Source organism: Populus trichocarpa, chromosome 2 (assembly GCF_000002775.5).
Source record: "Populus trichocarpa isolate Nisqually-1 chromosome 2, P.trichocarpa_v4.1, whole genome shotgun sequence".
Taxonomy (NCBI): domain Eukaryota; kingdom Viridiplantae; phylum Streptophyta; class Magnoliopsida; order Malpighiales; family Salicaceae; genus Populus; species Populus trichocarpa.
In genome coordinates this window covers 2,364,042-2,377,528 of record NC_037286.2, presented here as the reverse complement: position 1 = coordinate 2,377,528, position 13,487 = coordinate 2,364,042, and the positions used below count along the sequence as shown (strand labels likewise).

General features: G+C 35.1%; 2 protein-coding genes across 3 annotated transcripts; one reads left to right on the top strand and one right to left on the bottom strand.

Moving 5' to 3' along the window:
• On the top strand, nucleotides 1-6,743 carry LOC7479743 (casein kinase 1-like protein 6). Of its 2 annotated transcripts, none has more exons than XM_002301998.4 (14): nucleotides 1-850; nucleotides 942-982; nucleotides 1,598-1,667; nucleotides 1,991-2,139; nucleotides 2,220-2,315; nucleotides 2,517-2,587; nucleotides 3,725-3,786; nucleotides 3,901-3,964; nucleotides 4,111-4,195; nucleotides 4,663-4,789; nucleotides 4,873-4,946; nucleotides 5,026-5,089; nucleotides 5,444-5,553; nucleotides 6,181-6,743. In XM_002301998.4, the coding sequence occupies exons 1-14, from the start codon at nucleotides 760-762 to the stop codon at nucleotides 6,445-6,447; spliced, it is 1,371 nt and encodes a 456-aa protein (XP_002302034.1). In that variant the 5' UTR covers nucleotides 1-759; the 3' UTR covers nucleotides 6,448-6,743. The 2 variants fall into 2 exon arrangements, with proteins under 2 accessions (XP_002302034.1, XP_024450337.1); XM_024594569.2 differs by having other exon boundaries at nucleotides 34-850; nucleotides 6,166-6,743.
• Nucleotides 6,744-7,145: 402 nt separating this feature from the next.
• Nucleotides 7,146-11,037, bottom strand: LOC7471955 (vacuolar protein sorting-associated protein 2 homolog 3). Its single transcript, XM_002300733.4, has 11 exons — nucleotides 10,847-11,037; nucleotides 10,512-10,556; nucleotides 9,503-9,537; nucleotides 9,371-9,421; nucleotides 8,938-9,042; nucleotides 8,757-8,828; nucleotides 8,434-8,505; nucleotides 8,250-8,330; nucleotides 7,850-7,885; nucleotides 7,705-7,760; nucleotides 7,146-7,410 (listed from the first exon to the last, which is right to left on the bottom strand). Exons 1-11 carry the CDS (start codon nucleotides 10,878-10,880, stop codon nucleotides 7,359-7,361), a joined length of 639 nt encoding a protein of 212 aa, XP_002300769.1. The 5' UTR covers nucleotides 10,881-11,037; the 3' UTR covers nucleotides 7,146-7,358.
• Between the last annotated feature and the right edge of the window lie 2,450 nt (nucleotides 11,038-13,487).

Genomic DNA, 13,487 nt, shown 5'->3' with positions numbered 1-13,487 from the left:
AAAAAAAGTAACAGAAAAGGTGAAAAGGAAGGAGGTAGAAAGGAGAAAGGCAAGCACGTTTTCTGCCGAGCCTGACAGCCCGAACTGAACCGGAACCAGACGTGTTAGGTTAGACGGCAGACAAACAAGAGAAGGTCTCGCTTCCCTTCCAACAAATTAAAAATAGAATATTTATGTTTATATTAAACTAGTAATTTTTTTTTAAAAAAAAAATACTTAAAATAAAATAAAATACTCCTACCTGATTTGGGAGTTCTATCCTCTCTTCTCCTCTCCTTCCCCTTTTTATTTTTCTCCCAGACATAAACCCAAACACATCGCCGTATTTTCTCCGAACTTCCATTGTTTTGTTAATCGCAAACCATTTTTTTCTCGATCTGCATCTTCCAATTTTGATTTTCAGTAAAAAAATTAGTTTCCTTTTACATTTGATTTTACATATCAGGTCAATGTAGCTTGATTTGATCTCCCTAAAAAAATTTGAAAGAAATTAGGGTTTTCTATTTTCGCCCCTAAATTTGCGACTAGCTGTTTCTTTTTTTGTCAAAACAATCAAAGGATGTGATTTTTTTTGTTCCGTATTTGACTTGTTTTACGATTTTTTTATTCTTCTTCTCGATTTTGTTTTCAATCTTGAGTTTTAGTGTCAAGCTGGTAAATCTGCTGGGTTTGATTTTGTGCATAGAAGAAAGGGAGAGCACAAATCTATCTAGGTAAATTTAGAAATTTTAGAGCTTCTGAGGGTTTGAAGAAGAAAAAATGGAAAAAACAAAGATTGACCATATGGTTGGTGGCAAGTTTAAGCTTGGCAGGAAGATTGGCAGTGGATCTTTTGGAGAGCTATTTCTGGGTATAAAGTTTTTGGCTGTTTTTCTTTTACGTTTTATTTGTCTAAAAGTTTGTGTTTTTTCTGGTGATTTGATTTGGGTTTTTGTTATTAGGTGTAAATGTGCAAACTGGAGAGGAAGTTGCTGTTAAACTGGTATGTTCTAAAAGGATTGTTCATTTTTTGTTTGGTTTGGATTTTGAAGGAGAGGAGTGGTTATTTTAGCTGCTTATGTATTTATTTGTCGATTTTTTGGCCAAAAAATGTGTTTTTTGAGATACTTCTCTTTCACTCGTAGCGGGTATTTGAGATGTAAAATTTATCGTTGTTCCTGTATGATACTTCTCTTTCACTGCGTAGCTGGTATTTGAGATGTAAATTTTTATTGCATTTGCTTTTGTAGCGTCGAATTTCTAAGATATGATACTGAAACAGGCAAACAGCTACTGATGTAGATTTAGACGGGGGCAGTTTACTTCTAAAGGATTTAGAACTGTTATTAATAATGATAGAGTGCCGCATGCACTTTGTAAGGATAAGTAGAATTTACGCTTCTTCCTTATCTTAGTGAAGGAAAGTAGGAACACAGATCTGTATCTAGGATGATACAAATTACATCGTTAACTGCATGATTGATGTGAAAATAAATCCTTCGTATTCCTTGTTTTCCCTGAAAGAGAGCATTTTGAATGAGAATTTCTTTGAGCATGCTTGTCTTCTTCTCTCCAGTATTCCTTGTGATTCTTGACCCTTATTTGTTCTAAATTTCAGGAATCTGTAAAGACCAAGCATCCACAGCTTCATTATGAGTCAAAGTTGTATATGCTTCTTCAAGGAGGGAGTATGTCTCTCTATCTTGCTACACACACGCAAATACAAATTTGAAATATCTTTGACTGGTGGATGATTCTTTTTTATTAGCAGATTATGTTATCCTTTTTAAGATGCACCTTCTAGTTTTTTCAATGCCACTTCATGTTAAGGTTGTGCCCCAAATATTCTTTAGAAGTTTACTCCAGATTACATTTAGGGGAAGTATTATGAGCATCATGCTAAGGTTGTGCCCTGAATATTCTTTAGAAGTTTAATTCGGATTACATGTAGGGGAAGTATTATGAACATCAAGTTTTTATAATAATTCAATTTAATTTTCCTTTAATGAAGCTGGAATTCCCCATCTCAAGTGGTTTGGAGTTGAGGCCGAGTACAATGTCATGGTCATTGACCTTCTTGGGCCAAGTTTGGAAGACTTATTCAACTACTGCAACAGGAAATTCACATTGAAAACAGTACTGATGCTTGCAGATCAATTAGTAAGTACATGTGGTTTGTTTTTGTTAAAGAATATATCTTACCCTGTGAATTAATCCCCCCTCATTCCCTGTCGCTTCAGATTAACAGAGTTGAATATATGCATTCAAGAGGTTTCCTGCACCGTGATATAAAGCCTGACAACTTTTTGATGGGCCTCGGCCGCAAAGCAAATCAGGTATGTATTCCTGTGTGGTTCCTGTTAGCTACCTTAATAAATTAGAACATATGTTTTCTTGTCAGTGTAATCTTTATTACATTTTGTATTTATTGTTTATTAGGATATTTAAAGTGAAGGGGATGATATTTTCAAATTGTTATTATAGGTTCCAGCTTGTTTCTGTTTTATGTATGCATTTTGTGGGATCATATAATACAGGTATATGCCATCGATTTTGGTCTTGCAAAGAAGTATAGAGATCTTCAGACTCACAAGCACATTCCATACAGGTAAATTTTTATGTTTGCCTCACAGTGCGCTTATATTGTATTTTTCAGCCGCTCATGCGTTAACCATTTAGACAAGATAGTTAACTTCTCATTACCTAGGCATACTGGAAATAGAAGAGGTTGGAGACTAGGTTTAGCCATAAGATTTTCTGTTTTCAAGAATGTGGCAAACTCTACCAGGCATGATGAGCACTGCTGCCTGTGCTCATATTAGGAATAGAATGATGAACTCGGCAAGTTTACCTCCTTTTCTGTGCTTTAAAGTTTGAGCTTTATTTAGATTTATGCAAATATAATGTCATGCATATAGCAGTAGGCCATACTGGAAATTAAGGTTAATTTTGAAGCGTGGTTTCATGGCATGCATGAATTTTGATCCATCTCCATAGAGTTCCAAAGATACAGCCACCTATCGAATAACGAGGGTGTTTTCTATTGGATATAAACAGCTCAATTGTTATTACTGTTTTTTTAATTTAAGTTATTTTTGGTCATGGAATGGACCTCGTGGTGGCTTTTGGATTTAGTTATGGGTTAGGCTAGTTGGTTCATGTCCAATATTCTTCCTTTTCCATTAACTATGGTTTTTAATCATCGATAATCAAATTTTTGAACCAAGAGATAAGCCGTATTATATAAAACTTCTTACAATTCTATCCCAAGTTCCTTGTCACTAATAGGCTTCATAGATTCTATCTCCACTAGATCTTTTCTGACTTTTAAAAAATTTGTTGTTCTAGGTCCTGTGCAATCTCTCCACGTTTAGAAAAAAGATAAATATTATATCCCACTCAATTTTATCCAAAGTTTATTATCACTAAAAGACATCATAGATTTGATTTCCACTAGATCTTTTCTGACTTTTAACAATTTTTATTCCGGCTCCTATGAAATCTCTCCTTGTATAGAAAAAGATAGATGTGATAATTTACCGAAAAAACAAAGGACTTATGGAGAACATGCCTATCTCTTGTGTATGTGTGCGCATGCTCGCATGTGATGGTTTTTCTACTTGTGGTTACATCTCTTATTAGTGCTCACTTCTCTTTGTTTATTTTTCCTAGTTTTTATTGTTTACAGCAAGCAGTGTAGAAAATGATTTCATTGAGAAACTTAACAAGGTTTTTTGTGTTATAGGGAGAACAAGAACCTTACAGGCACCGCACGGTATGCAAGTGTCAATACTCACCTCGGAGTTGGTTAGTCAGTTTTCTTCTCTTGATGAATTTGGAATTGTCAACAGGAATTTACTATAAGATACTTTGATATATTTAATGCATTACTTGATGGAATTATTCTTACTCTACTTGCAGAACAAAGCAGACGGGATGATTTGGAATCTCTTGGTTATGTGCTTATGTATTTCTTAAGGGGCAGGTTGAGTATATAGCAGCCAAGCACTTGAATCAAAACTTCTTCCTTTATTATTTGTGTGGGGGAGAGTGGATATTGTTTCCTACTTGATGTTGAATAATTTGTGCAACATTTTTGCCCATTCATTTTGTGCAATTTCTTTGCTTCAGTCTTCCCTGGCAAGGATTAAAGGCTGGCACAAAGAAGCAAAAATATGATAAGATCAGCGAGAAGAAAGTTTCAACTCCTATTGAGGTAATTTGCTCTGAAGTCCTGATAATAGACGACGTCATTGATGCAATTTTATTTAGTGAGAGACCTCATGTTATCTGCTAAAAGTTTGATATCCCGATGGACACAGTTCCTGCATGGAAATTAGCCAGGCAAAACCAGGGACGAACTATTAGTTTACTGTCTGTATTGGATCCAGACTACGCTGAATGCTTGTTATTAAGCATCAAAAGTAGCACAGCCCAATGCTCTTCTTTTGAATAACAGTTCAAAGTGTTTGCTCCAAATGCGAATGTGTCAAATGCCTTATTTGTAAAAGTTAGTGTGTAATCACAACCCATGCATTACTTCTCATTGAACATTGTCTCCGCACTAGATCATGGCCCAATGTTGAAAGTGCAGGGTAATTCTAGTCTCTAATTTACTGTCAGCCTGTCATACATTTTTTTCATGCTTCTACTTGGTAATATAAATCTGTATCATATTAACAGGTGCTTTGTAAGTCGTACCCCTCTGAATTTGTATCATACTTCCACTACTGCCGATCACTGCGGTTTGAAGACAAACCAGACTATTCATATTTGAAGAGGCTGTTTCGTGATTTATTTATTCGAGAAGGTAAACTACTAGCGGTGGCTCTCTCTAAGTTATTTTGCAGGTATTTGACTAAATTCGAATTTTTCATGTTGTTGCTGCTGCAGGTTATCAGTTTGACTATGTCTTTGACTGGACTGTTTTGAAGTACCCTCAGATTGGTGCCAGCTCTAGAGGACGGGTGAGTGCTTAAACTTGTGGGCATGAGTTTCTTGGGGGGGAGATTGTTATGCCTTGATATTTTTTGCCTCTTTTTTCAGCATTCTAGCGGGAAACCAGGTCATGCTGGACCATCCGCTGAAAGACCAGCAGAAAGGGTCTCGGGTATGCTTTCTCTAAATGAAACTGGATTGGTTTTAGTGCTCTAAACAAAACTGAATTAGTTTGGGTGCCAAGTTAATTGAAACCCCAAGTTATGTTTATTTTGAACGTCATATGCTTTTGGGATATGTGAATGCTAATCACTAGCTAGGATATGGGTTAGAACATGCCTCTTAATTTAATTTAGAAAAGCTTGCACTTTATATCAAAACCTTTAACTTTTTAGACTAGTAACTTTATACTTTGCCTTGCCCAGAATAATTTCTTTGCTGGTTATAGTATCATATACAAGTTTCTTGTTAGTATTTTTTTTCCACAATTTCTTTGGTGGTTACTTCTTGTTTTGCATTGCTCCAGTTGGAAAAGAGATTCGGGAAAGATTCTCAGGTGCAGTTGAAGCATTTTCCACTAAAAGAGTCTCTGGCTCTAGTCAACATGATAATTCCAGAAACAAGGGCTTGGATAATGTAAGTCCCTACCTATATGTCACTAATCACATTTTTCTATTAGAATCTAAGTTGTCACGCCATGTTGCATTTGAAATTCTGATTCCAAGTTTTGTTAGCTTGTGTTTTTCTGCAAGCAAAATCTCTACATCAAGGTTGATATGTTGTCTGGTTTGATATAAGATTTTTGTGTTGCCACTGTAGAAGTCAGTTTTGAAAAGTTCTGGGCATTATTATAGAAGTTGATTTTGAAAAGTTTTGGACACTAAGGGAACTGGCACCTACCTTCTCTTCTGGGTTGTATTGATCCAGGCTGGGGACCCTTTGTATTGATTACAAAGTCAAATATAGCAGATTGGTGCTGTCCATAAAAGACGACTGTTTTGTTTCTCTTGTTGTGGATTACTTCGTGCTTCGAAATGTCTCTCATACCATGTAGCAGCATGGGGTTTAATTCTAAAAGTTCTAAATATAAGTATTGCAGTTGAGGTCCTTACTTTCCACTGCTGAACAAAAATAAAAGCAGCAGAAAAGAGAGCCTGTTTTTTCTACTAGAATTTTCTCCACGGATCCTTGTATTTTCATTTAGCTGTGCACTGGGTTCTTTTGCTTGTATTTAACATCCTTATCAAGACCTTTTCATTTCAGCCACCCGAGCCAGAAAAAGGGCGCAATTCTTCTCGTTATGGCAGCAACTCAAGAAAAGCTGTTATCTCAAATGGCAGACCAAGTTCATCTGGAGAACCTAGTGAAGGTCGCTCTGGCAGATTACTCTCAAGTGGTGGCCGTCTGACTTCAGCTCAAAGAATTCAACCAGGTTATGAGCTCAAATCATCCCAGACACGTCCTGCAGCTGCTAGAGGCACTCATGAGGACACTTTCCGGAGCTTTGAGTTCCTCTCAATCAGGAAGTGACGCAGGGTTGATTTAGTAAGAAAATAATATGCGCACATATCTAATAGATACATGATTTTTCATGTGAAGAAATCCTTGAATTTATAATCCCTCGTGTATGGGAAATTATCAGATGATTACCGCAATGAGAGACCACCGTCAAATGTTGATAGAACATTTCCTGTCTTTTTTACCTTTCTTCGTTCATCCTTGCCCCTTGAAATGTTTCTGACGGTTGCAACATGTTTTAGACGCATCCGAGAAGAAACAAATGTATCGGAATTCTCTTACATAATATGGAACTTGAGTTGTACTAATACTTCGTTTCTTTACTCATTTGCTACTCTTTGTTTGTTCCTTTAACGGTCGCATTCCACACTCTCTGTCATCAAATGGGCTGGTCATTCTGCCTTGTAATATCATGTTCAAATGTTTGTGCAAGAAATTGTTTATATCACAAGGTCAATTTACACTCTATTTCAGTTGCATCCTGAAAAGCCAGTTGCCCTCTGTTGCAGTGTTGTGATATTCTGCAACACTCATTTCATTAGTTTTCCTTCTGAATTTTTATGAATAAAATTGTTGTTGCGGGGAAGAGATATTAGCTTTAAAACAAGTTGTAAATTATAGTTTTTTCCTAACTAGAGTTTAAATAGCTATGATTGAATTTATGGTTGGAGCCAAAACGCAGCCCCGGCCCCTTAATTGTACGAGTGCTATTATAACAACGTGGAGTGGTATTATTAACACATTACGAACTCGTACCCGAGATTAAACCAATTAAATTCTGTAAAATTGTTAGAACAAGTAAACGAGTAACATTTTGGGAAAACATGGATTTTGAAGAGAGTACATGTACACAGCCCCAAGAAGAATCAAACACAAGCGAAGCTCGGGGCATCCAGTAGGATGAAAACTGTCTGTGGGTCATCTTAAGGGTTTCTCAGAGTTGCCAATCGTTTCTCTAGCTCGTCAATGCCAGAACTGCAAGGGGTAAACAGAATATGAGCAAACATTAGAGAAAAAAAACTGAGTTTTTGGTTTCCTTTTTATTTGTATTTTTGGGGGAATGTTTAATCCCATTAGCAAAAACTGCAAAGCTAAAGCCCGTCATTCCCCAAGATCAAAGGTCCGAATCATGCCTTATGTATTGATTTAAAAGGTCCGATTCAGTAAAAGAGTATGAGGTGACAGCTTGGCTTAAAAGCCACGGGTGAATTGGTTTTATGTATAAATATTTTTCTTGTTTGATAGCAAAATTCAGAAACAGAAACATACCTGCTGGCATTCTCTCTGTTCTTCCCTGCAATTTTACCTTTTGGTGCTGCTGACAACTGCCAAATTCAGTTCAGGTTAGCATTATGAAGAGGAAAATAATCAACTGAAAACGACAGTTGTATAATGAATTACTACAAACACCAACCTGCGAGGCAACATCAACGCCAATTTCATCCAGCACCTAAAAGAAAAATCAAAAACGAAAAATGTCATGAGTTCCTACTTGTTTTTAAGGCCAGCAGATTATAAGTGGATTCATAAAGAATGATTTGCTATAGGTGGGTGTCCACTCTATAGGATCTTCTGCTTCTCAGCTTTCCAGTTATGTAACCAGAAAAAAGACATTCAATACTTAATGGCTTACAATAATTCAGTCATAACAAACTTCTAGACTCCTAACTTATTTGGAGATCTACATCTTACATCCATGATTACTAGATCGATTAATATATCATAAAACCCCAATGGTTCTCACTTTACACAAAGTTTCACATTAAGTAGTATTTGCGTCTCTATTGATAAAAGAATGTGAGCAAATGAACTACCTGATTTGTCAGCTCGTCAGTCTCCTCCTCAGCTTCATCACTATCTACGGCATCATCTATGGCATCTGACATCATTTCAGTCTGCGAGGGAAAGTAAAAATGAGCACCACTGAGGAGAGAAAAGAATGGCAAACATGAACTTCCTATCATGGTACATTATTTTGAACTAAAAGCATGATCTTACAGTCATATCCATCTGTGCTGACTGCTTCTGAAACTCTCTTATAACCTTCATTTGCTTTGCAGGCGCCATTTGCTGCAGTTAAATCATGATAGTCATCAGGATTGCCCCAAAACAAAGTAAAAAATGCAAAATTCTAAGTTCTAATTTGTGTAGCAATGAAATAAAAATTGAGTTAAAAAGAACTTGTATGCTGTTCTTATCACAGCTGCTTTCAAATTAAAGCTCATTATCAGTGTTCAGACTTGCATCTTAAAATATGTTGATACTAATCTGACACTCGATCAATATAAAGCCCTTACATATATTATGAGTCTATGACTAACCTTATTCACAGCTTCCATTGCCTTATTGGCACCTTTTAAACCAACAGCAACTGAAGACTGGGCATGCATTGCCTGGTGAAGCAGATAAACATTGTTAAGAACACATTGCACATGCACTAAAAAGAGCAATCCACCCATTTCGCCTCAGTAAGGAAAAAAGGACATGGTTTCACAGCTTTACCTGTGTATGAGTTGCTATGCCTCTCATTTGAGCTCGACTACCTTGTAAATTAGCTATTTGCTGCCTGAGCCTGATTAGCTGCCGAGCTAGAATTTTAGTAGCTGCCTGCAAAATGCATTGTCCAGATGATAAAAAAAAAAAGAATCAGAGAAGAATTGAAAAGGATTAACTAGGTAGCTGTTTGAAGGCAGTCACACTCGTCAACAAGCTTCATATCTTTTGAAAATTTTGGTAAAATGATCCCTACTGAATGCAAAGCACTGCATTAAATACTACTTGAACTCATAATGGACATCTAGCTCCTAAGTAGAAGAACATGACGTTCAGTATTCATTACTCAAGAAATATGAATGAATATTGTTATGGAAAAGTTACAGAACACAGCAACTTAAGTCTTCTTGCAGCAAGGAGAATCTATATTAAAGCAAGATACCTCATTTCCAGTCTTAGCTGTTCGTTTTATCTCCGCAACAAGCTTCTTTTCCTGAAGAGATGACAAATATGTTAGATCTAATCTAACAGCAAAACTGTAAAAAGAAATCATCATTCTACAACATTTACTTACTTCTAGCTGCAGTGCTCCGATTTCCTTCTCTAAACCTGAATCAAGGTGAAAGCCAGAAAAAACAATAACATGAGATTCAAAAAAGTTTCCCGCCTTGTAATCTAACAGGATGATAACCAGAAGATAGTTTAATTCTCCCTCCATAATTACATCTTGGGATTCAATGACATGGAGAATGTAAAATGACAGTGCCAGCCACACCCAAAATACCATTTAAGACCCTGTGCTCTTGGCAGTCCAAAAAGGATCCCAAAATCAAGAGCTTTACAAAATTGTCTTCCATGTTTTTCAAACTTATGTGATCATTCAATAGGTTAAGACAAGTGAAGGCAAGAACTTGATGGGTCCATAAATTTGATGCACTTGTACCACAGAAGCTCTAGTCTGTCTCTAATATAGCATCCATATGAGGAAACTGCATCATTCTATTTCCTTTATTTTTTATTTGAGAAGATCTCGTCTTTGCATGATGGCACAGTAAGTTGCAATAAAGCTTGCATCATATATAAGTTCCCACCATTTCCTCCACCCTCGACCATCATTATTGACAATCATTCAACTTCCCAGAGGAGGACCTACCCTGAAGTAGCTTTTTGGGTTACCCAAAACAAAAATCCAATGCCATCCCTTGGCTTTCAACAACTAACAGGCCGGCCCATTTCACTTCATAATCCAAATAATAGAAGGTGGTACCAGGTTCTTGAATCTAAACACCCCAGCTAACAGTTCAGCAAATGGAAACACGACCCATTTGAGCTTCTTTAGTTATCTCACTAAGTTCCATTTCCATACAAACCACCATAACGAACCAAATCACATGTCCCTTCTTTTCTACTCGAAAAAACTCAAAACCAAAACCAAAACCAAAAATAAAAGGAAAATACAAGTAAATTCAGTGCTATATAATATGATTTCTTAAGAGTTTGATCACCCTTTGCATTTAATCTGGTTTTGAATTCGAAAGCTGAAAGTAAACTTGGCTAGAAGTCGAAAATAGCAGTGCAAATACCTCTAGTAGAATTTTGCATTTCTCTCTTACTGTCTCGAAGAGCCTCTGCGCAACCAAAAAAGAAATTCACAATTTAACCCAAAAAAAAATCAAAGCAGAGCTGCATCAATTCCACATCTCAGAAAGAAAAAAAGAAAAAAAACAGGTCAACTTAAAAAAACTAAGACGCTGGTGAGATAAATTGGATGGCTTTATCAATCAAAGAAGAGCAACAAATTCGAGCGACTGCACGGATATAACAGACAGAGATGATCAAGCAAGCAGTCATGGAATTGATGGAACAGATAGAGAGAGAGAGAGAGAGAGAGAGAGAGAGAGAGAGGGCATGGTCGAACCTTTAGGGTTTGGTTTCTTGTTGAAGAGGCTCATTTTTATTATTATTGACTAAAATAACAGAGGATTTTGATTTCTTAACAACGTTGTTTGTTGAGGAGAGAAGCTGAGAAACAGATACGGAGAGGAGAGGTACTGTTTGGGTTGGAGAGAAAGCGCCTTGAAATTTTGCGCTTTTATTTTTTTCCTTATTCTATTTAACTACTAAAATATACGTTGGTGATGAGGGGCTGGACTGTAAATATGTCAGTATGTAATCATCTTCTCGAGATTTTTATTTTTTATTTTATTTTGACTCTTCTTTGGAATTGGAGGGTAAACGGCAAAACCTCCTTCCTCGTAGGTTCCTTTCTTTGTATTGTGTGTATCGGACAGGGTTCTGAAACTTATACCTAGTTCACCACTTGAGCGGATTAATTTAATTTATAAGTTGATTTGTTGCTATTTTTATTTAAAATAATATTATTTAAAAATAATAATGATCGAAGCTTGTTCGAGTTTTGACTACATTAATAGGACATGTTGACTTGTCGAGCATCTAAATTTGCCCAAGTCAATTACATGCTCATTTTTAAATGAAACTTAGCCTCGTCCAAGACCTAGTTAGAGGTTTCCAGGTCGATCCACAAAGAGTCAAGTTTAAAAAAATAATATTTGACTCATAGTTGTTGAGCCTAAAAAAAGGATATAACTCATTAAAATATTGTATCAATTCACGAGTTACTGCATCAATTCATGTCAATATATTTATCAAAACAATATTTTTTAATTTTTATTTTTTAAAAAAAATCTCTTGAGTTTACTGAGCTTAACTTTGATCAAACAAGTTTTATTTATATATTTTAACAACTACAATTGCTAATTTTAAAAGGTGTAACTCAACTGGTCAAGCCCTGGGTTTGCTTCTTAGAAGTTATTAGTTCGAGTGCCACAAATCTTAAAGCCACTAGAGGCTTAAATGATCGTTAACTTCAGGATCTCGGAAGATTAGTTGAGGTGCATATAAGCTGGTACGAACACTCATAATTAAAAAAAAAAAAAAAAACTAAGATTGGTACTCCACATGGATTCCATTTATATATTTTCAGTACATCATTAACTCATGTACAAGTGAAATAAATTTTCAAAGTCAGTCAATAAGATTGCCATTTGAAAGATAATTAAACAACTCCATTGATGACTCTTAGCTCATGTGTATTTTCTATTTTGAAAATCTTTCGAGGAAAAAGTACTAAAAAATCATGTTAAATATCAAAGATTTCAAGATAAAAGGAGCAGAATTGGATCTGAAATTTTAAATTGAACGAGTCTTTTGTGTATTAGCTGAACCACTTCCTTTGAGTATTAATTTTTTTTTCAAACCAAAAGGTATTTGTTTGTTATGTATATTCTCTTCTACTCTAACATTGTTTGAACTGGTATTTATTATGCATCCTTGGTAATTGTTCAATTGAGTGTTTTTTTTTTTTTTGTTATAAGTTTTTAAAATTATTTTTCATTTAAAAAATATCAAAATGATATTTTTTTTAGATTTTTTTATGTTTTGATATATTAATATAAAAATAAAATAAAATATTTTTAAAAAATATATTATTTTAACACAAGTTCAATTTAAATATTTTATATCACGATACTAAATACACACTAAATAAATAAATAGTATCTCGTGCTTCTCACGTGCAGCATGCATCACTGAGAAAATGAAAGAGATCAATTGGTCATGGAGTAATGGCAGAGAATCTGCTTAGTTATATTTTTTATATATAAAAAAAAACACAATTGAATTTTACTAGGTTTTCGCATGATTTTGGTGTGTTTGAATAACTTTTTGAAATTTCATTTTATTTATTATTATTTTCAATATTTTATTGCTTATAATGCAAATCGTGTTTCTTTTACCAATGAAGAGTTGGTTTAGCGGTTAAAACACTGCTATATCCCTGTAAGAGTGAGAATACAAGTTCGATCCCCAGGAAGCGCACTTGTTGGGAGGGGTAGCCACAAACCCCGAACGGGACTAGTCTCATCCTTTAAAAAATGTGTGAGGATACCCGGGTTAGCAAAAAAAAATAGACCATGCTTCTTTTGAAGAGTATGTTTGTTTTTGTATTTCAAAAATGTTTTTGAAAAAATTTGAGATTTTTTTCTTTGATTTAAATGAATTATTTTTTTGTGTGTTTTCTATCGTTTTGATGTACTGGTGTCAAAAATAAATTTTTAAAAAGAAAAAAAAATTATTTCAATGCATTTTCAAGTGAAAAAACATTTTGAAAACATCCGCTACTGTATTACCAAATGGGCTTGAAAATCCAAACCACGGTACTAAGCTGGATCGTTGATTCGTGATGTGTTGCGGGTCTGGTTAAATTTTTCTTGAACGTAAAAAAAATATTGAAATGTTTCTAATATTTTTTTCTAGTGAAAAAAATAAACAGTGTAGGGGTTGACTTAGTGTGATGCAGGCTGACTTTGCAGATCCAAAAACAAATGGGGATGACCTATAAAAATGGTGGGTTATAAAACTAAAATAATTTCATGAAAAACAAATCAAAATAAACTATGAAACCTAATTTTCAGTTAACTCAATATTAAATGATGAAATTTAAAAAATAATTAGAGTTAACCTATCAAACCCACTACTCT

Bases quoted from the DNA above. Each gene is read 5' to 3' on its own strand.
- LOC7479743 (XM_024594569.2), top strand. From the start codon at position 760: ATGGAAAAAACAAAGATTGACCATATGGTTGGTGGCAAGTTTAAGCTT. The intron at 983-1,597 runs GTATGTTCTAAA...TCTAAATTTCAG, and splicing joins AGGAAGTTGCTGTTAAACTG to GAATCTGTAAAGACCAAGCA. The intron at 5,090-5,443 runs GTATGCTTTCTC...GCATTGCTCCAG, and splicing joins ACCAGCAGAAAGGGTCTCGG to TTGGAAAAGAGATTCGGGAA.
- LOC7471955 (XM_002300733.4), bottom strand. From the start codon at position 10,880: ATGAGCCTCTTCAACAAGAAACCAAACCCTAAAG. The intron at 10,557-10,846 runs GTTCGACCATGC...TTGGTTGCGCAG, and splicing joins CAAGAAACCAAACCCTAAAG to AGGCTCTTCGAGACAGTAAG. The intron at 9,043-9,370 runs GTATCTTGCTTT...TGCATTTTGCAG, and splicing joins CAGCTAAGACTGGAAATGAG to GCAGCTACTAAAATTCTAGC.